The 26004-nt window shown below is 42.8% G+C and overlaps 1 protein-coding gene across 1 annotated transcript in view; it reads left to right on the top strand.

Moving 5' to 3' along the window:
• The window catches only part of MAP3K15 (mitogen-activated protein kinase kinase kinase 15), a 145366-nt gene continuing 119362 nt past the window's right edge, over positions 1-26004 (top strand). Inside the window, exon 1 of the mRNA XM_005897744.3 lies at positions 1-550. Coding sequence (XP_005897806.2) covers positions 196-550 — 355 coding nt within the window. The 5' untranslated portion in view covers positions 1-195. The remainder of the gene's footprint in view (positions 551-26004) is intronic.

The raw sequence follows: 26004 nt of genomic DNA on the forward strand, positions 1-26004 counted from the left end.
GCCTTCAAAGGGCGCTCGGGGGCTGCGGGGCAGGAGCTTCCGCGTGCGACCCAGGGGCCTCGCCGTCACCTGTCCGTCGCGGGGCCACCGGCGGGCGCTGGGTCCCCCCAAGTCCCTTCCCGCGTCCCGGGAGCAGGTGCCGCCGCCGGCCGCTCGCGCCGAGGTGGGACCAGGAAGGGCGCGCCCGGCGGCCACATGGAGAGCTGCGGCGGGGCGACCCCGGCGGGGGCGGTCGGGGCGGCGGCCGAGCCCCCCCAGTGCCCGCTGCCGCCGGTGGGCGAGGGCGTGGCGGGGCCGCCGGGCCCGCCGGAGCCCGAGGGGGCGGCCGAGGGCGCGGGGGTCGGAGGCGAGGGCGGGGGCGCGGGTGGGCCGCGGCGGGCGCTGCGGGCAGTATACGTGCGCAGCGAGAGCCCCCAGGGCGGCCCCGAGGCGGGGGCGCGCCAGTGCCTGCTGCGGGCCTGCGAGGCTGAGGGCGCCCACCTCACCTCTGTACCCTTCGGGGAGCTCGACTTCGGGGAGACGGCCGTGCTCGACGCCTTCTACGACGCAGGTGAGGCGGGTCCCCCCTCTCTCCCACCCCACTCCTCCCAGCTTTCCTTAGCACTCGCGCCGCCATAGCACCAGCTCCTCCCTATCCTAGCACCCCCTGACAGGACCGTCCTACCTTTTGGGGAGGGGAGAGTAGGGGGCATTGCACCCTTTTACAGATAAAAAACAGAGACCCCTGGCATTTATATTTCTTTATTCTTCAGTTTTCTTAAACATCAGATGATCCAAGAAATAGCCTATGACCCAGACGAGGCCGAGTCCCCCTTCCCACTACGTATTCTACTCTTACTTTCTCCCTTCTATGGGTCCCAACCCTGGCTTCACATTAGAATCCCCTGGGGGAGCTTTACAAACTACTGTTGCCCAGACTAATGACAGCGGAACCTGAGGCCTCAGGATTGTTGAATGCTTCCCAGGTGATTCCATTTTGCAGCCAAGAATGGAAATCGATGTTACAGTGGGGGTAGAGGTGCATCTCTTGGAACTATCCCCTGTTTTTTTTTTTTTTTTTTTAAGATTTTTTTTTGGTGTGGACCATTTGTAAAGTCTTTATTGAATTTATTACAATATGGTTTCTGTTTTATGTTTTGATTTTTTGGCCATGAGGCATGTGGGGTCTTAGTTCCCCCACTAGGGATTGAACACTGCACCTCCTGCATTGAAAGGAGAAGTCTTCAAGACTGGACAGCCAGGGAAGTACCCCGCCCCACCGTGTTCTTTTGCACACTTATCACAGCTGTGCTGTACCACCAGTGTGGCAGATGTATTTTGTTCTTTCTGAAGCGTTCCTGGCTTCAGGATCTCCTCCATTGCTGGAATGGGACCCTCAGCTCACTCAGCCTTAAATCCGTACTTGTGGTTGGCATGAGTTCCTCCAGGTATAGAACGGATTATTGCTTGGCTGTTTTCCTTACATAATCTTTAGAAGCTATGTGACAAGACTCTGGCACTTGGGTGACATTCACAAACACTGCATGTGAGACAGTAGTTTACCTGGGAGCCTGTGCCTTGGTTTCTCCATGGGTCAGACAGGAGCACCATGCCTGCCCTAAACCCAAAAGCACCTGAGAAGGGAAATGGAGAGTCTCTAAGGTGCTGGCCAGACTGTGCTGATGAGGTGGTGAGCTAGCTTTATTACCGTTCATTCTTTGCCAGGATCTGTTTTCTGCAGAGCAAATGCTCCCCAGATGGAAGGGGGGCAGGGTAGCAGGCTTGTTCAAACAAGTGGCAGCTGGGCCCTTTGAAAATGCTCCCTTGACTTTTCTGACCACTCGGAGTTGACTTCAGCACAGCATCTTTTTTAGAAAAGTTGTTCAGGAGCCCACTTCACTGGGAACCACTCGGTTTTCTCAACTTCTGTTCATTCTCTTCTGAAAATGAAGTTGAACAGACTCTTCTCTGAATGGTTAAATGTCCCTTTGACCATTAGGCACAACTGTAGCCTCCTGCCTGCTGGTGCTCTGAAAATTGGCGTGCAGTGGCTTTGCTTCTCTGTGGTGTGTGTGGGGGGTGTGTGTAAAAAACAAGCCTCATCTACTACTAGAACTGCTTCTGTCGGGTTGGGTGAGATGGTTCATTCAGGCAGAGATCTTGGGCTTTCAATTCCAGAGCCACACAAAGAGCACATGACCTTTTCCTGTTCTGGGTCCTGATTGCCTAGAATTTTCAGCTTCATTATGTACCCCCTTTCGTTGACCTGGGCCTGGTCTTGAAAAATTATTTTTCAATACATCATGATAACTAATAATTTCTTCTCATAGGTTTGACGAACAGTATACAAAACTCGAGTAAATGGGTTCATGGATTTAAACAGACGCCCCCGCCCTCCCACCTTCCACTGGCTTCCTAATCTCTGCCATTCACACAACATTTTGGTGTCTCCCCCCAAAAGATACAAATCTGTCACTTGGCTTCTTTGTAAAATTTCTAAAACCTTGCTGTCTGATATGTTAGCCCCTAGCCACAGGTGGCTTTTTACATTTAAGTTAGTTTAAATGCAATAAAATAAAAGTTCCTCATTTGCATTTGCCACATTTTGAGTGCTCCACAGACACAGTGAGGAGAGTGTTTTCCTCATCGAGGAAGGTCCCATCACATGGTGCTGTTCTAGAAAAATGCTTGTAGGAGAGGGGAACTACTCAACTATCCTAAGTGTGTTTGGGGAGATCATAGATGTGAAATTGAAGCCCTTCTGTCCCCTGTGTCAGAGCAAGTCAAGGCTGGCTTGGATCCTGTTTCCCGTCTCCTTGTGCAGTTTTCTGTAATCCTTTGTGGGTCGAAAACAGAGGTTATATGTCACCAGTGCCTGGGTGATTTGATGGGCTGCAGGAGAGCCGTCAACCTGCAAGGGCGCATGTGGGCACTGCTTTGAGAGACAACCACTGCAGGCCACGAGGGCTGAGGAGCATCTCAGTGGCTTTTTTTTTTTTAATTATTTATTTTTGGCTGTGCTGAGTCTTTGTTGCTGTGTGCTTTTCTCTCGGTGTGGCAAGTAGGAGCTACTCTCTAGTTGCAGTGCATGGACTTCTCACTGTGGTGGCTCCTCTTGTCGTGGAGAGCACGGGTCTAGAGCTTCAGTTGTTGCAGCTCCCGGACTCTAGAGCACAGGCTCAATAGCGTCTTAGTTGCTCCACAGAATGTAGGCTCTTCCTGCACCAGGGGTCAAACCCGCGTCTCCTGCACTGGCAGGCAGATTCTTTACCACTGAGCCACCAGGGAAGCCCTTATCACCTTTTGTTTTTGTTTTTTTTTTTAATTATGGCAAAGTGTATGTAACATGAAATTTGCCATTTTAACCATTTTTCAGTGTGCATTTCAGTAGCATTAAGCGCAGTTGCCCTGCTGTGCAGCTATCATCACTATCCATCTCCAGAACTTCTTCATCATCCTGAACAGAATCTCTGCACCGCTTAATAACTCACAACTCCTCACTCCCCCAGGCCCTGGTAAGCCCTGTCCTACTGTCTGTCTCTATGAATTTGGCTGCTCTGGATGCCTCATGTGAATGGACTCATACAGTATTTGTTTTTCTGTGTCTGCCTTATTTCAGTTAGCATGATGTCTTAGGGTTTTGTGAATGATGCTGTCATAGGTGGATAAATTTCTGTTCAAGTCTCTGCTTTCACATTTTGGGGTATATACCTGTACATGAAATTGCTGGGTACAGTATGGTAATTCTGTGTTTAACTTTTTGAGGGACATTCTTTTTGCATTAACAGAAGTGGTGGTCATCTCTGTGTACCTTTGACCCACAGAAGGACCCTTTTTTGTTTTGTTTTTTTTTTAACATCCATCCTCAAAGACGAGAGTCTCAAGTTCAGTAAAACTATCAAATTCAGCAAATGGGGATCCATCACTTGATTACTTCTAGGATTCGGAGAGAAAAGCATATCTGGTTTTTTGTTTTATAGGAGAAACCCCTTCTTCTGGATATGCCTTGATGCCTTTTGTTGCGGTGCCCATTTCGGTACTCTAACAGGATTCGTGATCATGACTTTGGCTGGCATACTGTTGTGTTGGGTATGTTTGCACCGAGCAGCCTCCCTCCTGGGGGTCCTCAGTGCTTGTGAACATACCGAAAACTCAGACATCCTGCAGGAAGGAAACCTGGGTAACCCTGTCTCAGGGTTTCTAAATGTTTCAACCAGGGAAACTGTTCTCCCACAATGCTGCCATTGGGTGCACTTATAGTGTGAACTCTTAGACTGAGCTCTGGCCCAGCAGAGCACAATGCCTGTATCTCCTGGGAATGCACCGTATTATTGATGTAGGTGTCCTCTCCAGCTAGTTTCGTTAATGACCAGTCTAAGGACCTACACCTAGACGCTGGAATGGAGCTGTCTTGAGTTAGCTATTAACTGCTCAGATGACAGAACAGCCCCTTTGCTCAGGCCCAGGGACTGGGTGAGCTTCCCATTCTTGGTGTGTCTGGCTCTGCCTACCCTCTGTCCACTCTGAACCCCACTTGCAAACTACTTTCCTGACTCAGGGGCCCTGCTTTTGATTTTTTTTCTTCAGCAATGTTCACAGTGATTTTAAACGTGGAGCAGTATTGCCACCTGCAACAGGAAATCCTTGCATTTCCTGGACATTGATTCAAAGACCAAGACATCAGTTTCCCAGTTAGTTTTTTGACTTTCATGATTCCCTTGTTCTGGCAAGAGTCATTTGGAGGATACGAAGTGTGGCAGAGCTAGCTGGGGGGTCAGGAGATTGATTTTGCTCATTGTTGCTGGAAGTGGGGACTATGTTTTCTGGCACCCATTGAGTCTATTATGGGATGTTTAAAGCTAGCTTTGGCCAATGAAATGTGAGTATTAGTGATGTCTGTCACTTTCGGTCAAGGCATGGCTTATATGTAGATCTTCACATACTTTCTCATCCCTTTCTGTGGTCTTCATGGGGACCTTGGAGGCTGACTGTAGAAGATGACAGTTGCACGAGATGGAAGGTACCTGGAGCCCTGAACCACTCTTTTGAGGACAGCTGTTGGACCAGGATCATCCACTTTTGGATTTTCCATAAACAAGAGAGAAGCTTTTATTTAGTCAGGTTCCTAAGACTTGGGGTGGTTTTTTGACAGTGATAAGAGAGTACCACTTGGATTATGAAAATATAGCCCAACAGCTAGAAAGTTGTCTCCTCGGGCATGCTTTTCCAAGAGAAAGCCAAGCCATGTATCATCTCATGTAATGGATTGTCACTGGTAATAATATATGCCAGTCATGGGGCCCCTAACTGTGCTGCTGTGGACCTTGAAAATAAAATGTAAATATTTGGACCATCAGGTTCGTGCCAGCAATGGGAGGAGACATTCTAGGTTCTTTCCTGGTTTCCCTGGTATTGGAGACAAGGTTATTTTTTCCTTCTGATTAAATGATACTGTAGTGATTCTATTAGTTTGTATCTAACAGTAACATTGAAATTTTTGCAACAAAAAAGAACATAAAATGGTTTAAAATAAGGCCAGCTCTAGTTCCATTCACTCCCCTTCATGTGGGTTGTGTCTTGCTTCACCTTCCATGATGTTACTCATAAATTCATTAGCTTGATGCGTTGTGTAGCATGGAGAGTACCCAAGGCTTCCATAGATGTTTCCACATTGCCTGGTCTCCCCTGCAGTTAGCTGGGCTTTTTGTGGTGAGCGCTGGCCAATGGAATGTGAACAGCGTCAATAAGTGTCACTTTGAAAGCAGCCGAGTCAGATGATACACCACCACCATTTCTCTTTGCCTCTGTCAGGACAAACTTGAAGGCTGTGTGTTCAGGATGGTAGTTAAGCCCCTGAAATGTGGGGGATTTGTCTGAGGTAGCAGCATAACCTAGCTCCTCCTGACTCAGATAGCTTGCTGTTCCTTCTGTTAGAAATGTTTGCATGTTTCTCTGCTAACTTTAATCCACAGGTGCATTGGTTCCTGCTTGAGAAAAAGACTTGCTGCTAAGTCACTTCAGTCGTGTCCAACTCTGTGCGACCCCATAGACGGCAGCCCACCAGGCTCTCCCGTCCCTGGGATTCTTCAGGCAAGAACACTGGAGTGGGTTGCCATTTCCTTCTCCAGTGCATGAAAGTGAAAAGTGAAAGTGAAGTTGCTCGGTCGTATCTGACTCTTAGCAACCCCATGGACTTAAAGATGTCTTAATACTTCTAAGAATTTGGTACACACTCTTTCTTCACTATTCTGGAAAATGCATAAAGTTCAAAGGAAGACAGACCTCTGGGACACATGGCGGTGTTTTTTCTAGAATGTGTGTCATCTGTACCTGCCCAGGAGACTGGCCACATCTATTTCCAGCAGAATGCAAGGGCATGAAATCATCAATTTAGCAGTTCAAGTCAGAAATCTAGGAATCAGTCTCGACTCCACCCTGTCCCTCATTGCCAAATCCAACCTATTGCTTCCAAATGGTTCTCAAACCCGCTTCACTTCTCTGTGCCTGCCCCCTGCCACCATCGTGGTCCAAGCATTGGCTTCTCTCATTCAAGTTACTGTCAACAGCTTTGTACCTGATCTTTCAAGGTTGGGCCAGTCTTGGTGGATTCCAGTCCATGTCATCTGCTTAGAAGCCACTGTATCCTGGCAGCCTCTGCCACCTGGCAGCCCTCCTCTGTCCCAAACCCATTCAGCCTTCACATCTCAGGTCTTCAGAGAAGCCTTCATGGCCTTCTCTCCCTGTCTGTTCATGGTGTGCACACTGTGGTTTTGTTTCTTAGCAAGTAACACAATTGTGGTTACATGATTACTGACTTAATGTTAGATGTTCTGACAGTGAACTCTTCAGTGACAGGGAACCAGATGCAGTTTTCTTTGTGACTCTTTCCTAGGATTATCCATCCGGTTCCTTTTTAGACTAAATCTCAGTGGACACAGACAACACTTGGTTTCTCCTGTTGAGATGAAGCAAGATCTGTCAGGGACTCCCAAAAGGAGTCAACGTAACTCCTTGTAGAAACCATGTCGAAAATGGTGGCCAGGCCTAGATACAGTGCGGTTGTGATTTTGTTAAAAACTAAGAGATATCCTAATGACACATTTCTGGATCTGAATCTTTCTCCTGGGTGGTACCTATGAAACAGAAGAGACTGGAAGAACTCTGGACACACTGGACTGGAAACAGTGGTTTGGACTGTGTGCTGTGAATACTAATTCTTGTTGTTTGTCTACATTTTCTATAATGTTTATTTTCTGTGACATGAATGTGATTTTAAGAAAGTGCAGTAGGAGATTAAAGATGCAGTTGTAAGTCAGAAGCCTTTTTCCACTCTCCCTCCCTCCTGACTGGCTCAGGCAGCAATGATTGTATGTCCAGGGACCACAGCACATGAGCCCCTGGCTGGGCCTCAGCTAGATTTAGCTGCTGGCTTGCCCATGGGGGCCCTTCGCTGACCCTCCTTCCTTTTGAACCACTTTTACTGCTACTGACTCAGCCACCTGGAACTTTCCCCAACTCCTAGTCATGTGAACTGGCTGATGAAAAGCATCACACCGGTAGCACTGAACTGAGGCATTGCTGTGGGAGCCTGGAGTACGTGCAGTGGGTAGATGGATATTTGGGGGCCGGCCTGCTGTGTTACTGGCTGTATATTATTTGTTACAAGGGAAAACACATTTTCAATTCCTAGTAGTCAATTTACATGTTTTTGGAATACAAACCATAACTGTCTTTTAAAGCCTCCTAAGTATCAGGCTTTGAGAGAGGTGCCATGTAAATCTTGGGCAGATAGTACAGGTGGGAGATGACTGAATTTCTGCAAAGCAAGCTGGAAAACTTCTTGTTTCCCAGTCCCTTGAACAGGTTTTGAGCTCTTGGGTGTGACAGGGCTTGGCAGAAATGCCTGGTGGTTACTGGGGCTTGGCTGGTGGTGGAGAGTTGTAGAGCAGACAGGATTTGAGCTGTGGCCCTTGGCAAGAAGCAGAGTTCACTCAGGAGTTGGGGTCTGTGAGAGGGCAGCCCAAGGGGGAGGCAGAGTTGGACACAGTGGTGGAGGGGTAAGCAGGAGCATTCAACAGAGAAGATTTTTTTTTCTTCTCTTCAGTGTTTTTAATTATGGTAAATTTCAAGCATGTACATTACCCAGCTTCAACAATTATTAACATTCTGCCATCTTTTCTTCTTGACCTCGACCCTCCCCTCACCCCTTCCTTGATTGCACTTTTAAACATTTTTAGTATAGAATGTCGGAGAAGGCAATGGCACCCCACTCCAGTACTCTTGCCTGGAAAATCCCATGGACAGAGGAACCCAGTAGGCTGCAGTCCATGGGGTCTTGAAGAGTCAGACATGACTGAGCGACTTCACTTTCACTTTTCACTTTCATGCATTGGAGAAGGAAATGGCAACCCACTCCAGTGTTCTTGCCTGGAGAATCCCAGGGATGGGGGAGCCTGGTGGGCTGCCGTCTATGGGGTTGCACAGAGTTGGACACGACTGAAGCGACTTAGCAGCAGCAGCAGCAGTATAGAATGTATATGCATTGTAATGTGCAAATCTTAGTTGTACAACTTTGAGAAATGACTAAACCCAGGTAACCAAAGCCACTCAAAATATGGTTTCCATTTGCCCAGAGAGTTCCCTCATATCCCCTCCCATTCATTCCCCTTTCCATTCCCATTCGTGGCCCCAGATAATGACTGTTATGCTGTCACTTTAGATTTGCCTTTTCTAGTGGAGAAGGAAATGGCAACCCACTCCTGTATTCTTGCCTGGAGAATCCTATGGACAGAGAAGCCTGGCAGACTACAGTCCATGGGGTGGCAAGAGTTGGACATGACTTAGCAATTAAACCGCCTTTTCTAGAGTTTTGTTAAATGGACCGAGACAGTGTGTACTCTTCAGTATCTGACTTCCTTTACTCAGCATGACATTTTTGCAATCTGTCAATCTGTATTGTTGCATGTTATCAGTAGTTTGTTCCTTTAGAATGCCAAGTGCTATTCCACTGCATGAATATTGGTTTAGCCATTCTCCTGTTGAAGGGCATTTGGGTTGTTCTGAGTTTGTGAAATAGAGCTGCTGTGGACATTTGTATATAGGTCTTCTTGATGGCAAATGTTGTCACTACTTTGGGGTAAATACCTAGGAGTGGAATGGCTGGATCAAAGGGTGTTGTTGTTGTTCAGTTGCTAAATCTTGTCCGACTCTTTGCGGCCCTATGGACTGTAGCCCACCAGGCTCCTCTGTCCATGGGATTGTCCAGGCAAGAATACTGGAGTGGGTTGCCATTTCCTCCTCCGGGGGATCTTCCCAACCCAGGGATCAAACCCAAGTCTCTTGCATTGCAGGCAGATTCTTTACCCTCTGAGCCACCAGGGAAGCCTCAGATTCCAGATCAAAGGGTAGGTGTAAGAAACTTCCACACTTTTTTTTTTTCAAAGTGGTACCATTTTATATTCCTTGCACCAGAAGCCACCAGAGTTCTGGCGGCTCACAACACTTTGTGCTAGTGAGCTTTTCTATTTTGGCCCTGCTAGTTGGGAAATCGGAGAAGGCAATAGCACCCCACTCCAGTACTCTTGCCTGGAAAATCCTATGGACGGAGAAGCCTGGTAGGCTGCAGTCCATGGGGTCGCTAAGAGTCGGATACGACTGAGCGACTTCACTTTCACTTTTCACTTTCATGCATTGGAGAAGGAAATGGCAACCCACTCCAGTGTTCTTGCCTGGAGAATCCCAGGGACGGGGGAGCCTTGTGGGCTGCCGTCTATGGGGTCGCACAGAGTCAGACACGACTGAAGTGACTTAGCAGCAGCAGCAGCAGTTGGAAAATGTGGTGGTTTCTCATTGTGGTTTTAAGTCACCTTTCCTTGATGATCAGTGATGTTGAACACCTTTTCATGTGCTGTTTGGCCATGCAGATACCTTCCTTTGTGAGGTGTCTGTTGAAGCTATTTACCGTCATCCCACTCCCCACCCCACCCCCACACTGGGAGCCTGCCATTTTAACCACTCAACCAGCAGGGAAGTCCCCATTTACTGATTTAATTGCATTGTCATCTTATTATTGGATTAGAAGAGTTCTTTATGTGTTCCAAATTCAAGTGTTTTGTCAGTTTATTTTCTGAACATTTGGTCTCATACTGTGACTTGCTTATTCATCTACTTGTGATATTGGATGAGCAGAAAATTTTAGTTTGGGTTAAATGTAATTGAGGATCTTTGCCTGTTAAGGTTGCCTTCTGTGTCCCCTCTAAGAAATCTTTGCCTATTTCCAGGTTGTGGTCTTGGAGCTACTCTTCTTTGTGTTCTTTTAAAAGCTTTATATTTTGAGCTTTTACTTTGAGGGCTGTGATTCATCTCAAATGAAGTTTGACACAGGTGACTTTGGATAGACCCATCCTGATACCTTGATTTAAACATCTGGGAGATGAGCCTTGCCCAGGAGGAGTACTCCAGGCACTTTGAGTCTGGTTGGCAGGACCATGGCTGCCTCCCTTTCATCTCACCATCCAGGAACATATATGAAAGGCAGGTTGTCCTTTAGGCAAATTGCCTTTCTGACTTCTGGAGTAAAAACTGACAGAACAGATCCATGATGAAACTTTGCCAACATATGTTCCATCATCGTGTTCCACTGGGCCCGGCAATGTGAGTGTCAGAGGGCAAAGAACATCTCTGAGCCCCATTTAAAAAAAACTGTATGTAGAAATTCCAGCTGAGTGCCCTGAACTTAGTAAGTGCTCAGTGAATGTCAGTCCCACATGTCTTTGCCTTCTTGCTCCCAGCGATAAACACATCAGAACCTCAGTATGGAAGGAAATGTGTATATTGAAATAATGAAGACTGGAGACTCAAATCCTTTGGACAATAATCACATTGTAGGGTCATGTTACACTCCTGCAGTTGGTAAAAAATAAATTTTTTCCCCTAAGTTTTGAGGTTGGAAATTCCATCATAACTCTGTTCCTTGTCCTGTGCTCCAGAATGGAGGTGAGGAGAAGGCACAAAGCCCTGCTTAGTGAAGAGCTCTTGATTGTTTCTTTCAGTTGAGGTATAGAATCTATACAGAAAAGGGTACAATCCTGTGTACTGTTCTATGAGTTTTCACTAACTGTATGGTAACTGGGGTAACCCGGTACCTGAATCAAAAAAGTGAATGCCAACAGCAGCTCAGGGTATGACCACTTCTGTTTTCCTGCCTGGCCAGGAATAATAACTGTCTCTCTAGGTTTGTTCATTCATATAAATGAAATCATATAATACTAGGTTTTTGGTGACTGTCTTCTTTCACTTAACGCCTTTTCCAGATTCATCCATGTTGTGGCATAAGTCAGTCCTTCATCGTCTTTTTATTACTGTCCTGTGGATATACCACATTGCATTTTCCCGTTTTTCAGTTAACAGGTGTTGGGGCTGTTTCCAGTTTGGGCTGTTGTGAATAATGCTGCAAGTTGTTGTGTGGACATATCTTTGAATTTCTCTTGGGTTTATATCTAGCAATGGGATTTCTGGGTCATATGGTTAACTCTAATGTTCTTTTAAAAAGTTTTTTTATTGTGATAAATAAGCACATCATGAAGTTGACCATCTTAATCATTTTTCAGTGTACCATTTAGTAGTGTTAAGTACATTCATATTGTTGTGTAACCAATCTCCAGTGCTTTTACACCTTACAAAACTGAAACACTGGACCCATTAAACCATGATTCTCCAATGCGCCCATTCCCCAGTTACTAGTAACCACCATTCTACTTTCTGTCTCTGAATTTGATACTCTCGATGTCTTATGTGAGTGGAATTGTACAGGGTTTTGTGTGTGGGAGCTGGCTTTTTTCATTTAACATAGTGTTCTCAAGGTTCATCCATGTTATAGCATATATCAGAATTTCCTTCATTTTTAAGGCTTAGTAATATTCTTCTGTATGGATAAACCAGATTTTGTTTTTCTATCCATCCATTGATGGGCACTTGGATTGCATCCATTAACCTTTTGAGGAACGCCTTTCCAAAAATCTTTTCCAAAGCAGTTACACCATTTTACATTCCCATCAGCGATGTATGAGCATTCCAGTTTCACTACATCCTTACTTGTTACTTTCTATCTCTTTTTAAAATTACAGTCATCCTAGTAGGTTGAAGTGTTATATCATTTTGATTTCGCTTTCCATTTCTCTGATGACTAAGGATGTCAAATGTCTTTTCATGTGTTTATTGGCCATTTGTGTAGCTTCTTTGGGCTTCCCTGGTGGCTCAGTGGTAAAGAACCTGCCTGCCAATGCAGGAGACATGGGTTCGATCCCTGGGTCAGGAAGATTTCCTGGAGAAAGAAATGGCAGCGCACTCCAGTTTTCTTGCCTGAAAGTGTTAGTCACTCAGTTGTGTCCGACTCTATGCAATCACATGGACTGTAGTCCACCAGACTTTTCTGTCCATGGAATTCTCCAGGCAAGAATACTGGAATGGGTTGCCATTTCCTTCTCCAGGGGATCTTCCCTACCCAGGGATTGAATCTAGGTCTCCCTCATTGTAGGCAGATTCTTTACTGTCTGAGCCACCAGGGAAGAAAGATTCTTGCCTGGGAAATTCCTTGTACTGAGGAGGCTGGAGGGCTACAGTCCATGGGGTCGCAAAGAGTTGGCCACGACCTGGCAACTCAACAACAATATCTTTGTGGAAATGTCTGTTCAGGTCCTTTGTCCTTTTATTCACTTGAGTTATCTGTCATCTTGCTATTGAGCTGTAAAAATCCTTTATTTAATCTGGAGACAAATCCCTTGTCAGATATGATTTGCAGATATTTTCTCCCATTCTGCGGTTTATCTTTGAACTTTCCTGATGCTCTTCTTTAACACCATGAGTTTTTAATTTTGGAGTCCAACTTATGTATCTTTATCCCATCTATGCTGTTTCCTCTAAGTTTTTTTAGTTTCTTATTTATCCTTGAAGTTTCTTTATGTTAGCTGTCAGCAAGTTGCAACCTGCAAGCAAGCTGCCTTTATTTTGTAAGTACAGTTTTATTGGAACACATCCATCCATCTGTGGCCACTTTGGGGCTGCAATGGTGGAGACTGTGTGGTCCACAAAGTCAAAAATATTTATTATCTGACCCTTTACAGAAGTTTGAGCACTTCTGCTGTGTCAACATAAGCACATATGACTATGCATTCTTATTCTCCCTTTCTTACTCAAAAGGTACCAGACCAAACACACTGGTCTACACCTTGCTTTTTTAAATTAACAACTTAGCCTGGATACCTTTCCAAATCAGAATGTGGTAATTTTCCTTATTCTTTTTTATTCATTGGGTAGATGTATTATTTATCAGTACCTTTTTTAAGGGACACTTGAATGTAGAGTTTTTTGCTACTAAGCTGCAATGAATAACTTCACACATGGGCCATTTAATACATGTATGGGCATATTTGTGATTGGGTAGCTAAAAGGTATTTGTGAATTAAAGAATAAATGCACCTATAATTTTGGTAAATAGTGTCAGATTCCCATCTGTGGGTTCTGCCATTATCTTTCTTTATAGCCTCACTAACAAAACAGGTTGCCAATGTTTTAGACTCCTCTAAGCCTGATGGTTAAGAGATAAATCAATTAGTTTTTTGATTTATTTTTAATTGGCGGACAATTGCTACAATATTGTGTTGGTCTCTGCCGTACATCAACATAAATCAGCCATAGGTGTACATATGTCCCCTCCCTCATGGACCTGCCTCCCACTTCCCACCCCTCTAGGTAGTCACAGAGCACCGGGTGTGAGCTCCCTGTGTTACACAGCAAATTCCCAACCATGGGGGGCAGCCTCCACGATTAAGAGGAATTACGACCTGCAGGCCTGCAGAAAGGAGACCCCAAACACAGTAAATTAAACAAAATGAAAAGACAGAGAAACATGCAGCATGACCAAACAAGTGAAGAGGAAATAAGCTGCTACTTTCGCTTCCTTGGGTCAATTAGTTTTAGTCTGTATTTCTCTTATTCTGAGCGAAGTTGAGCATATTTCCTTCTTTTCCTGAGAGCTGCATCTTCATAACTCTCCCCACTTTTTCCTTTTGGTTTATGGGCCTTTGGGAGAGGGTCTTAATTTCTAGGAGGTCTTTATTCAGGCCTCAACCCTTTGTCTTTTGTCTCTTGTTTAGATTGTGTCATTTCTGTTGATCCATCTCTTAAGTTCACTGAACCTCTGTCACCTCCGTTGTTCTTGTGAGCCAATCTAGTGAGTTTTTTCTTTTGCTTATTAAAATTTTCATTCCTAAAATTTCCATTCAGTTCTTTAGTTGCTGAGACTTTCTATTTTTTTCCATTCTTTTCAGGAGTGTTTGCCCTCACTTCTTGGAGAATTTCTATAATAACTTCTTTAAAGTCATTGTGAAATCATTCTGCTGTCTGGTGAAACCATCTTGTCACTGGAGTCTGTTGATGGTCTTTTCCCGTGTGAGTCGAAACTTTCCTGCATCTTTGAATGCCGAGCAACAGGTTTCTCTCTGGAGCATTTTGAATATTGTGTTAGGAGATTCTGGCCCTTGTTTATATCCTATGGAGTCTGTAGATATTTTTGCTTTAGCAGACAGTTGGCCTAGCTGGTTTAAGCTGCCAAGTTCCGTTTCAGTTGTGGTGTCAGATAGGATTTCCAGGCCTTGTTAGTCCTGTTCAGCATTGCACTCTCTGGTTTACTGAGGCTCCCCTTTTCAGTCCTGTGGCCAGTTACTCCACTCAGCCTCGCACTTCCTACACCTGGGCCCATGTCTGGGGCCAGGAGTTCAGGAGGAGAAAAAACCAATGAAGAGTCACAACTACCACTTCCCTTGGGACCACAGCTCCTTCAGTTAGAGCACATTATTGCCCTCTCTCAGTTCCCGACACCAGAAGGCCCCCTTTGCCACTGACTGTCTCTGCTATCACCACTGCAGGATTGCAGGGGGCCTGGGGCTACAGGGGGACAAAGGAAACAGTAGAGAATTTCCCTCACTCTGAGCATTAGGAGCCTCCTTTCCTGCCCTTTTTTTTTTTTTTAAGATGGTTTCTCCTGGTGCTATTTGTGTCTGCATTTAGCACCCAGTTCTGGATTCATGCTGCCTTTAGGCCAGGCTGGGGGAAACCAGGGGAACTTGCTGTTGACTTGGTGGCACTCAGAAACCTGGTCGTCATCTCCAGTCTGCCTGCTCCACTTACTCGTCACACTCCTGAAATAGCTATTCCATCCACTCTGTCTAGTTTTTGTAGCTGCATTCGTGGAGAGACAGAGTGGAATATATTTATTCCATCTTACTTGGAGCCACAACTCAGACTTGTACCATTAAATTTTGAGATGATTTTTTTCATGCAGCAGTAGTAACCAGAATATGATAAAACATGTCTGCATCCCAGCAAGCTTTACCAATAAGTAAAAATAGCCTCAGTGCCAATTGCATTTTATCAGACCAGTTCTGTCCATACCTGATACTCTGTGTGACTAAAGGTTGCAGTATGGGGGGTGCCAGAGAAGTAGAATAAATGAAACAAAATGAAATGGTTTACATGATAAAGGTGCTTGATTGGCCTTCAGTGTATCCCTCCAAATACATTAGTTGTGAGCTGGAAGAAAAGTCCATCTGGATGTTTAGAATGACTGTTGGATTGTCAGTTGGATCTCACAAGGCCAAAGTTTCAAGACTTATTGGATAGGTTCATTAAAAAAAATGTGTTCTCTGTCCTGAGAATAAAAATCTCGCTTCCAAAATACTTGTCCTTGCTAAGTAATTTTTGTAAAGCTTCTGGCTAGTAAGGCATGCTTGATGAGAATCATAAGCTCTGCGTATTTCTTTTCAGAGAACCACCTAAGAAAAAGGAAATTGGTACATGGAAAAAAGGAAATTAGAAGGGATTAAAAGAAAGAAAATGGCCCCATATCTAGCAGTAAGTCACCATCACCACCATGAAATGAACTCAGTTGCCCTCCACAGACTGTGGTGGTGGACCACCACTTGGGAAGCTTAGAACACAGAATGGGGGGACAAATCAGCAAAAGTCCTGGCACCTAGCGATGACCTTGAAGGAGCAGTTGATTTTGTTAAAAATAAAGAGGGTATTATGGTTGAAGTTGATGTAGAAGTCAAGGGTCCTCTTGTGTTGACTGGTGGTCATTTTAAGGAGGTGATTAGAGAACAAATTAAGGAAATTCCTGCAATTTTGCCACTCTTAACAGAAAAGCTCAGCAGTACCCTCTTGGCAGTTTCCAGGGTGCGGTAGCAGCTCATCTCTAAAACTGCCCACATCTTGAAGATAATGTGTGACACAGACCTTTTAGACGATGAGGCCACTAGCTGCTGGTCAGAAAAGGTTTTAAGAAATAGGTTGCCAAAAAATCTGCCAAAGAAAGTCATGTCAAAGTAGATTCCCTTATAAAAGAGTTGAAGGAAGCTGCTAAAAATGAGAGTATGAGGTAGTGTTTTCAAAGGGAACCCAAAGTCAAAACTGTGAAGTGTGAGATCATAGGATATTGTTACCATCTGAAGTGATGAATGCACCCTAGCTTACAGTATAAAGCTGCACATTTTTTTTTGCCTTGTTAGTTGGAAGAGCAACATATGCGTTGCTTAATTCATGCTGCTGCTGCTGCTAAGTCGCTTCAGTCGTATCTGACTCTGTGCAACCCCATAGACGGCAGCCCATCAGGCTCCCCCGTCTCTGGGATTCTCCAGGCAAGAACACTGGAGTGGGTTGCCATTTCCTTCTCCAATGCATGAAAGTGAAAAGCGAAAGTGAAGTCGCTCAGTCATGTCCAACTTTTCGCGACCCCATGGACTGCAGCCTACCAGGCTCCTCCGTCCATCGGATTTTCCAGGCAAGAGTACTGGAGTGGGGTGCCATTGCCTTCTCCGTAATTCATGCTACACTTGATATTATAAATATTTCACTGCAAGTGGTCTGAACTTCAGCCCAATGACTCCATTCACCTCTGTGAGTAAGCATAGTTTGCTTATATATGGCATCTTTCTTTGGAAAAAACTGGTAAATGGACATATCTCAATCATACCTATAAAATATAAAAATGACTTATTTTTTTTGGTCATTCTTACCAAAAAAGATACTAGAAGGCAAAATACAGGGGACCAGATATAGGTTATGGACGTCCCCCCTCTTTCCCACCCCACACTCCCAGTTGAAACTTAATACTCCATCCCACGTGGCACTTGGTTAGGATTTGTTGACTTCCTGACCCTGAACTGGTAGGCTGTCTCCTCCTTACGAGATGGGAAAATTGGATTTTAATGACACTTCACAACATTCTTTCCATTGACCTGCCCTCAGATATGTTGGTATTGAGCAGCAGTGGATAAAATTAGGTCTAAATTCCGGTTGGGATTAGTGGAGGTGCCTCCTGTCCAGTGAATATGGGCTCTGTTGTTTCTTAGGTAGTTTTTAGATGACCAGTGTTGCCATACATCCGATCAGATTTTTTTTAATGTCTTTGGCAGAAATATTATTCTGAAATCTCGTTGTTTTCATTTTGGCACAGCCAACCTTAACTTGAATATTCATCATATCCTATTTTCTGCTGGGAGACAAGCTTATAGATTACCTAGAATGTATTTAAAGCCTGGCATGAGCCAGTACAATCTTACTATATGGTAAATCATTTGCCTTCTTATCATTGTAATGACTAATACTTTGCTTTGAAAATCAGATACTTTTAAACCACAGTAGAAAATTTATAGTTTTACTTATTCCTTTTAAGGCATTTCACTGAAATAATATTCAAAAGTTTTTAGCAAACTAAAATCCTCTACATCATTCATTTTCTTATTTCATGTAAACATGTAATGAGATCATTAAAATTGATTCTTAAATTGTTGCAAGGGCACTTTGCTTTTAAATTCAGACACTTTCCTGCTAAGAGTAGGTTTTAATGGGAGGCTTGGCTGTTTGAAGTCCCTGATGGGGTATCACTTCTTAAAGTTTATTAAGCCAAGATGTATAGAGGTTGTGTGTGTGTGTGTGTGTGTGTGTTCCATGATCAAAGAGGAAGATTTATTCTGTCTAGGCTTTTCCTCTGAGATTGGTCTGCATCAGGGGAACTAAAGGTAATTGGAGCATAGGGTGCATTTGTCAATGAAAATCTGAATTTGACCTTTTTCTGTGATCTGTTTGCTTTTTGTTGTTATTCAGTTACTAAGTCATGTCTGACGCTTTGCAACCCCATGGACTGTGGTACATTAGGCTTCCCTGTCCTTCACTATCTCCTGGAGTTTGCTCAGATTCATGTCCGTTGAGTCGGTGCTGCTATCTAAACTGTTTGCCTAAGATTGATAAGCTGTTTTGCCCCTCCTCCCCAGTGACTCAGTTTCAGAAAGTGAGTCTAGGAAGTTGTAAGCCTCATCTGGTCCCTGGAGAGCACAAGATTTGGCTTATTTCGAGCCCCGAGTGCTGTGCCCTTGCTGTGTGACCTTGGGTGATTCTGTTACTCTCTCTGCCTCATTTTCCCACCTACAAAGTAGAGTCAGTTACCAAGCCTGCCTCATGGGCTAGTTCTGAAATTCAACACAGATGTCTGTGACAGTGTTTTGTAAATAGCAAAGCAAGTGACCACTGTGATGATTAAAGCTTTTAGGTAATTTATAGTCTCTTGGAAATGGCAACCCACTCCAGTATTCTTGCCTGGAAAATCCCATGGATGGAAGAGCCTGGCAGGCTGCACAGCCCATGGGATTGCAAAGAGTTGGACATGACTGAGCGACTAACATATTTTAGGGGAAAAAACTCAATTCTGCATACATAATAAAGAATTCCAATCTGATGTTTTATCCTATTTGTCATTTATAAATCTGCTAACTTAGTGTCTTAAAAGTTCTAAAAATAAACTGGTCAAATATTGTGGTAGAACTTTTCCAAATAAACTAACTCAATTGGGCCAACTGAAAAATGTCAGGCAAATGTCACCTTTGGGTTTGAGGTGTTTTTCCAATTGAACATGAGTTACTTGGAATTTTTTTGTCAGTGGCAGTATCAATCTGTCCTTTTTTTAAAAAAAAATTTTTATTCAAGTATAGTTGATGTACAATGTTGTGTTAGGTTCAGTTGTACAGCAAAGTGATTCAATTATCCATTCTTTTTCTGATTCTTTTCTCATATGTCATCAGAGAATATTGAGTAGAGTTCCCTGTGCTGTACAGTCGTCTTTGCTGGATATCTGTCATATATAGTGGTGTGTGTATGTTAATCCCAAGCTTCTGATTTATCTCATCTCTCTCACCAGAGTTTCCCCTTTGGTAACTATGATTATTTTCAATATCTGTAAGTCTCTCTCTGTTTTGTAAATAAATTCACTTGTATCATTTTTTTAAAATTAGATTCCACAAGTGAGTAATAACATATGATATTTGTCTTTGTCTGACTTAGTTCACTTAATATGATCATCTCTAGATCCATCCATGTTGCTTCAAATGACATTACTTTGTTCTTTTTTATGGCCAGGTAATATTCTGTTATACATATGTACCGCATCGTCTTTATCCATTAGTCTGTCAATGGACATTTAGATTGCTTTCATGGCTTGACTATTGTAAATAATGCTGCAGTAAACATTGGTGTGCATGTATCTTTTTGAATTATGGTTTTCTCTGGATATATGCCCAGGAGTGGGATTGCTGGGTCATATATAGTAGTTCTATTTTTAGTATTTTAAGAAACTTCCATACTGTTCTCCATAGTAGCTGTACCAGTTTACATCCCCACCAACAGTGGGGGTGTAAGAGGGTTCCCTTTTCTCTACACACTCTCCAGCATTTAGTGTTTGTAGATTTTTTTTCGATGATGGCCTTTCTGACCAGTGAGAAATATCTCACTGTAGTTTCGATTTGCATTTCTCTGATTAGTTATGTTGAGCATCTTTTCATGTGCTTTTTGGCCATCTGTATGTCTTCTTTGGAGAAATGTCTATTTAGATCTTCTGTCCATTTTTTTGGGGGGGGGGTTTATGTTTTTGACATAGAACTACACGAGCTAGTCACTTTGTTTGCAAATATTTTCTCTCATTCTGTGGGTTGTCTTTTTGTTGTGTTTATTATTTCCTTTGACTTCCCTGGTGGCTCAGATGGTAAAGCGTCAGCCTACAATGTGGGAGATCCGGGTTCAATCCCTGGGTTGGGAAGGTCTCCTGGAGAAGGAAATGGCAACCCACTCCAGTATTCTTGCCTGGAAAATCCCATGGACAGAGGAGCCTGGTGGTCCAAGGGGTCACAAAGAATCGGACATGACTGAGCAACTTCACTTTCACTTTCACTTTTGCTGTGCAGGAGCTTTAAAGTTTAATTAAGCCCCATTTGTTTATTTTTGTTTTTATTTTCATTATTCTGGGAGGTGGATCAAAAAAAAATTGCTGCAATTTATGTCAAAGTGTGTTCTGCCTGTGTTTTTCTCTAAGAGTTTTATAATATCTGGCCTTACATTTAGGTCTTTGATCCATTTTTAGTTTATTTTTGTGTATGGTGTTAGAGAATGTTCTAATTTCATTCTTTCACATGTAGCTGTCCAATTTCCCCAGCACCATTTATTGAAGAGCCTGTCTTTTCTGCATTGTATTTCTTGCCTCTTTTGTCATAGGTTAATTGACCATAGGTGCTTGGGTTTATTTCTGGGTTTTCTATCCTATTCCATTGATCTATATTTCTGTTTTTGTGCCAGTACCATACTGTTTTGATGATTGTAGCTTTGTAGTATAGTCTGAAGTCAGGGAGTCTGATTCCTCCACTCTGTTTTTGTTTCTGAGGATTGCTTTGGCTATTTGGGGTCTTTAGTGTTTCCATACAAATTAGAAAACTTTTTGGTTCTAGCTTTGTGAAAAATGCCATTGGTAATTTGAGAGGGATTGCACTGAATCTGTACATTGCCTCAGACAGTATAGTTATTTTGACGATATTGATTCTTCCAATCAACATAATATATCTTTACATCTGTTTGTGTCATCTTTGGTTTCTTTCATCAGCATCTTTAGAGTTTTTAGAGTACAGGTCTTTTGTCTCCTTTGGTAGGTTTATTCCTAGATATTTTACTCTTCTTGATGTGATGGTAAGTGGGATTGTTGTCTTAATTTCTCTTTCTGATCTTTTGTGGTTGGTGTCTGGAAATACAAGAGATTTCTGTGTATTGATTTTGTATCCTGCAAACTTATTGAATTCATTGATGAGCTCTAGTTGTTTTCTGGTACCATCTTGAGGATTTTCTGTGTGTAGTATCATGGCATCTGCAAACAGTGACAGTTTTGCTTCCCCCCACCAATTTGGATTCCTTTTATTTCTTCTCTGATTTCCGTGACTAGGATTTCCAAAACTGTGTTGAAGAAAAGTGGCAACAGTGAACATCTTTGTCTTGTTCCTGATCTTAGAGGGAATGTTTTCAGTTTTTCACTATTGAGAATGATGTTAGCAGTGGGTTTGTCATATGTGACCTTTATTATGTTGAGGTAAGTTCCTTCTATGCCCACTTTCTGGAGAGTTTTTGTCATAAATGGGTAATAAATTTTGTCAGAATCTTTTTATGTATCTAAAGAGATCATATGGTTTTTATTCTTCAGTTTGTTAATATGTGGTGTATCACACTGATTGATTTATGTGTATTGAAGAATCCTTGCAGATAAATCCTTTATCTCAGATAATCCCCTGAGATAAAGCCCCCTTGGTCACGTTGTATGATCCTTTCAATGTATTTTTGGATTTGATTTGCTAGTATTTTGTTGAGGATTTTTGTGTCTGTGTTTGTCAGTGATATAGGCCTGTAATTTTCTTTTCTTGTGTTATCTTTGTCTGGATTTTGGTATCAGGGTGATGGTGGCCTCGTAGAATAAGTTTGGGAGTTTTCCCATCTGCAATTTTTTGGAAGAGTTTGAGAAGGATAGTGTTAACTTTTCTCTAAATGTTTGATAGAATTTGCGTGTGAAGCCATGTGATCCTGGACTTTTGTTTGTTGGCAAGTTTTTTCATCACTATTTCAATTTCAGTGCTTGTGATTGGTCTGTTAATATTTTCCATTTCTTTCTTGTTCAGTCTTAGAATATTGTATCTTTCTAAGAATCTGTGCATTTCTTCTAGATTTGTCATTTTGTTGACATGTAATTGTTTGTAGTAGTCTCTTATGATCCTTTGTATTTCTGTGGTGTCACTTGTAACTTCTCCTTTTTCATTTCTTTTTTAATTAATTAATTTTATTTTTAATATTTATTTATTTGGCTGCATCAAGTCTTAGTTGCAGTGCATGGGCTCTCTAGTTGTGGTATACAGGCTCCAGAGCATGTGGGCTCAGTCATTCTGGTGTGTGGGCTTAGTCACTCTGCAGCCTGTGAGATCTTAGTTCCCTGACCAAGGATTGACCCTGCGTCCCCTGCATTGCAAGGTGGATTCTTAATCGCTGGAACACCAAGGAAGTCCCTTCATTTCTAATTTTACTGATTTGAGCCCTCCCCCTTTTTTTCTTGATGAGTCTGGCTAAAGTTTTATCAATTTCATCTTCTCAAAGAGCCGGCTCTTGATGTCATTCATCTTTTCTATTGTTTTCTGTATCTGTTTTTCATTTATCTCTGTTCTGATCTTTATTATTTCTGTCCTTCTACTTTATTGGGGTTTGTTTGTTCTTTAGGTGCTTTAGGTGTTGCTTTAGGTGTAAGGTTAGGTTGTTTATTTGAGATTTTTCTGGTTTCCTAATATAAGATGATATTGCTATAAAAGAGACACAGATGTTAAGAACAGACTTTTGGACTCTGTGGGAGAAGGCCAGGGTGGGATGATTTGAGAGAATAGCTTTGAAACATGTATATTACCATATGTAAAGTAGGTGACCAGTGCGAGTTTGATGCATGAAGCAGGGCACTCAAAGCTGGTGCGCTGAACCCAGAGGGATGGGGTTGGGAGGGAGGTGGGAGGGGGGTTCAGGATGGGGGGACACATGTGCACCCATGGCTGATTCATGTTGATGTATGGCAAAAACCACCACAATGTGTAAAGTAATTATCCTGCAATTAAAATAATTTTTTAAAAAACTTCCTTCTTAGATCTGCTTTTGTTGCATTCCAAAGGTTTTGGACCATCGTGTTTTTGTTGTCATTTGTCTCTATCTACTTTTTGAATTCCTCTTTGATTTCTTCAGTGATCCATTGGTTGTTTAGTAGCATATTGTTTAGCCTCCACGTGTTGTGGTTTATTTTTTTATTTTTATTTTTTTTTACAGTTTTTTTCCTGTAATTGATTTCTAATTTCACAGCATTGTGGTCAGAAAAGATGCTTGATATGATTTCAGTTTTCTTAAATTCATGGAAGCTTGATTTGTGGCCCAATATGTGATCTATCCTGCAAAATGTTCTGTGTGCACTTGAGAAGAAAGTGTATTCTGTTGCTTTCAGATGAAATGCTGTGCAAATATCAAGTCCATTTAGCCTAATGTGTCACCTAAGGCCCGTGTTTCCTTATTGATATTCCGTCTGGATGATCTCTCCATTGATGAAAGTGGGGTGTTAAAGTCCACCACTGTTATTTTGTTACTGTTGATTTCTCCTTTTATGGCTGTTAGCATTTGTCTTATTTATTGAAGTGTTCGTATATCGGGTGCATATATATTTACAATTGTTATATCTTCTTTTTTTGATTGATCCCTTGATCATTATGCAGTGTTTTTGTCTCATAACATTCTTAATTTTTTTAAATTTTAACTTGATCCATTCTAATAGCCTTTTGCCTCTTTTTAAAATTTTTTATTTATTTTATTTTTGGCAGCACTGGGTCCTCATTGCAGTGCGCCTGGCTCTTTTTTGCTGTGTGTGGGCTTTCTCCAGTTGCAGCGAGGGGCAGCTACTCTCAGTTGTGGCACATGGGCTGAGTTTCCCCATGACATGTGGAATCTTAGTTCTCAGACCAGGAATCAAACCCAAGTCCCCTGCGTTGGCAGGAGGATGCTTAGCCAGTGGACCACCAGGCAAGTCCAGCATTCCTTATTTTAAAGTCTATTTTGTCTGATATGAGTATTGCTACTTGAGCTTTCTTTTGATTTCAATTTGCATGGAATACCTTTTTTGATCCCCTCATTTTCAGTCTGTGTATGTCCCTAGATCTGAAGTGGGTCTCTTATAGACAGCATATATACAGGTCTTATTTGGTTTTTTTCTTTTTATCCATTTAGCCAGTCTTTGACTTTTGGTTGGAGCATTTAGTCCATTTACATTTAAGGTAATTATCACTATGAATGTTCTTATTGCCATTTTGTTAACTGTTTTGGATTTGTTTTTGAAGGTCTTTTTTTCTTCCTTCCCTCTTCTACTCTCTTGTGATGTGGTATCTGTCTTGAATGTTGTTTGGGTTGCTTTACCTTCTGTGTGTATCTATTGTAGATTTTTGGTTTGTGCTTCCCATGAGGTTTTGATAGACCAGTCTATATATATACAAGATTGTTTTAAGTTGCTGGTCTTTTAATTTCCAGTGCATTCCGAGATCCTGCATTTGTACTCTGTCTTCTCATGGTTGCTGGTTTTGATGTCATATTAGTGTGTGAATGATTTTCTACCTTTACTTTATGTTTGCATTTACTGGTGAGCTTTCCCGTTCGTAATTTTCTTGATTCTCACCATGGCCTTTTCCTTTCCACCTAGAGAAGTTCTTTTAGGTTTTATTGTAAAGCTAGTTTGGTGGTGCTGAATTCTATTAGCTTTTGCTTGTCTGTAAAATTTTTGATATCTCCATTGAATCTGAATGAGAACCTTGCTGGGTATTCTTGGTTATAGATTTTTCCCTTTTATTACTTTAAATAGATCTTGTCGCTCCCTTCTGGCCTACAGATTTTCTGCTGAAAAATCAGCTGATAACCTCTTGGGAATTCCCTTGCATGTTATTTGTTGCTTTTAATATTTTTTCTTTGTCTTTAATTTTTGTCAGTTTGACTACTATGTGTCTTGCTGAGTTCCTCCTTGGGTTTGTCTTGTATGGGACTCCCAACACTTGTTGGACTTGAGTGTTTCCTTTTTCATGTTCCTTTTCATTTTTGGCTATAATCCCCTTAAATATTTTCTCAGGCCCTTTCTCTATCTTTTCCCTTTCTGGGATTCCTATGATGTAAATGTTAGTGCAGTTAATATTGTCCCAAAGGTCTCTGAGACTGTCCTCATTTTTTCCGATTATTTTTTCTTTGTTCTGTTCTGTGGCAGTGATTTCTACCATTCTGTCTTTTAGCTCACTTATTCATTCTTCTGCCTCAGTTATTTTGCTGTTGATTCCTTCTAGTGTGTTTTTCATTCCAGTTATTGCATTGTTCATCTCTGTTCTTGAAATCTTCTAGCTCTTTATTAAACATCTCTTGTTAACTTCTCAGTCTGTGCCTCCATTCTTTTCTGAGATCTTGGATCATCTTTAGTATCATTAATCTAAATTCTTTTTCGGATAGGTTGCCTATCTCCACTTTATTTAGTTGTTCTTGTGGGTTTTTATCTTGTTCTTTCACCTGGAACACATTTCTCTGCCACCACGTTTTGTCTGACTTTCTGGGGTCTCCTTTCTGCAGGCTGGAGGATTGTAGCTCCTCTTGCTTCTGGTGTCTGCCCTCTGGTGGGTGAGGTGGATCCTGAGACTTGTGCATCCTTCCTGGTAGGAGGGCCTGGTGCCTTCCCACTGGTGGGCGGAGCTGGGTCTTGTTCCTCTGGTGGGCAGGGCCATGTCAAGTTGTGTGTTTAGGGGTGGCTCTGAGCTCAGTATGGCTTTAGGCTCCCTGTCTGCTGCTGGGGGGAGAGGAGTAGGAGGGCTGTGTTCCTATCCTGCTGGTTGGATACCTGCAGGCATTCCTGAGGCATTCCAGCACTGGGGCTTGTAGGCTATTGGGTAGGCCAGGTCTTGTTGCCAAAATGCTGACCTCCAGGAGAGCTCACACTGGTCAGTGTTCTCTGGGGCCTCTGCCATCAGTGTCCTTGCCCCTGCCCTCACCCCCCACCAGTCTCCTCAGAAGACCCTCCAAGGCTTTGCCCTGGGTCCCAATATGTAGGAAACCTTGTGTGTCCTCCAAAAG

This window comes from Bos mutus, chromosome X (genome assembly GCF_027580195.1).
Source record: "Bos mutus isolate GX-2022 chromosome X, NWIPB_WYAK_1.1, whole genome shotgun sequence".
NCBI lineage: Eukaryota > Metazoa > Chordata > Mammalia > Artiodactyla > Bovidae > Bos > Bos mutus.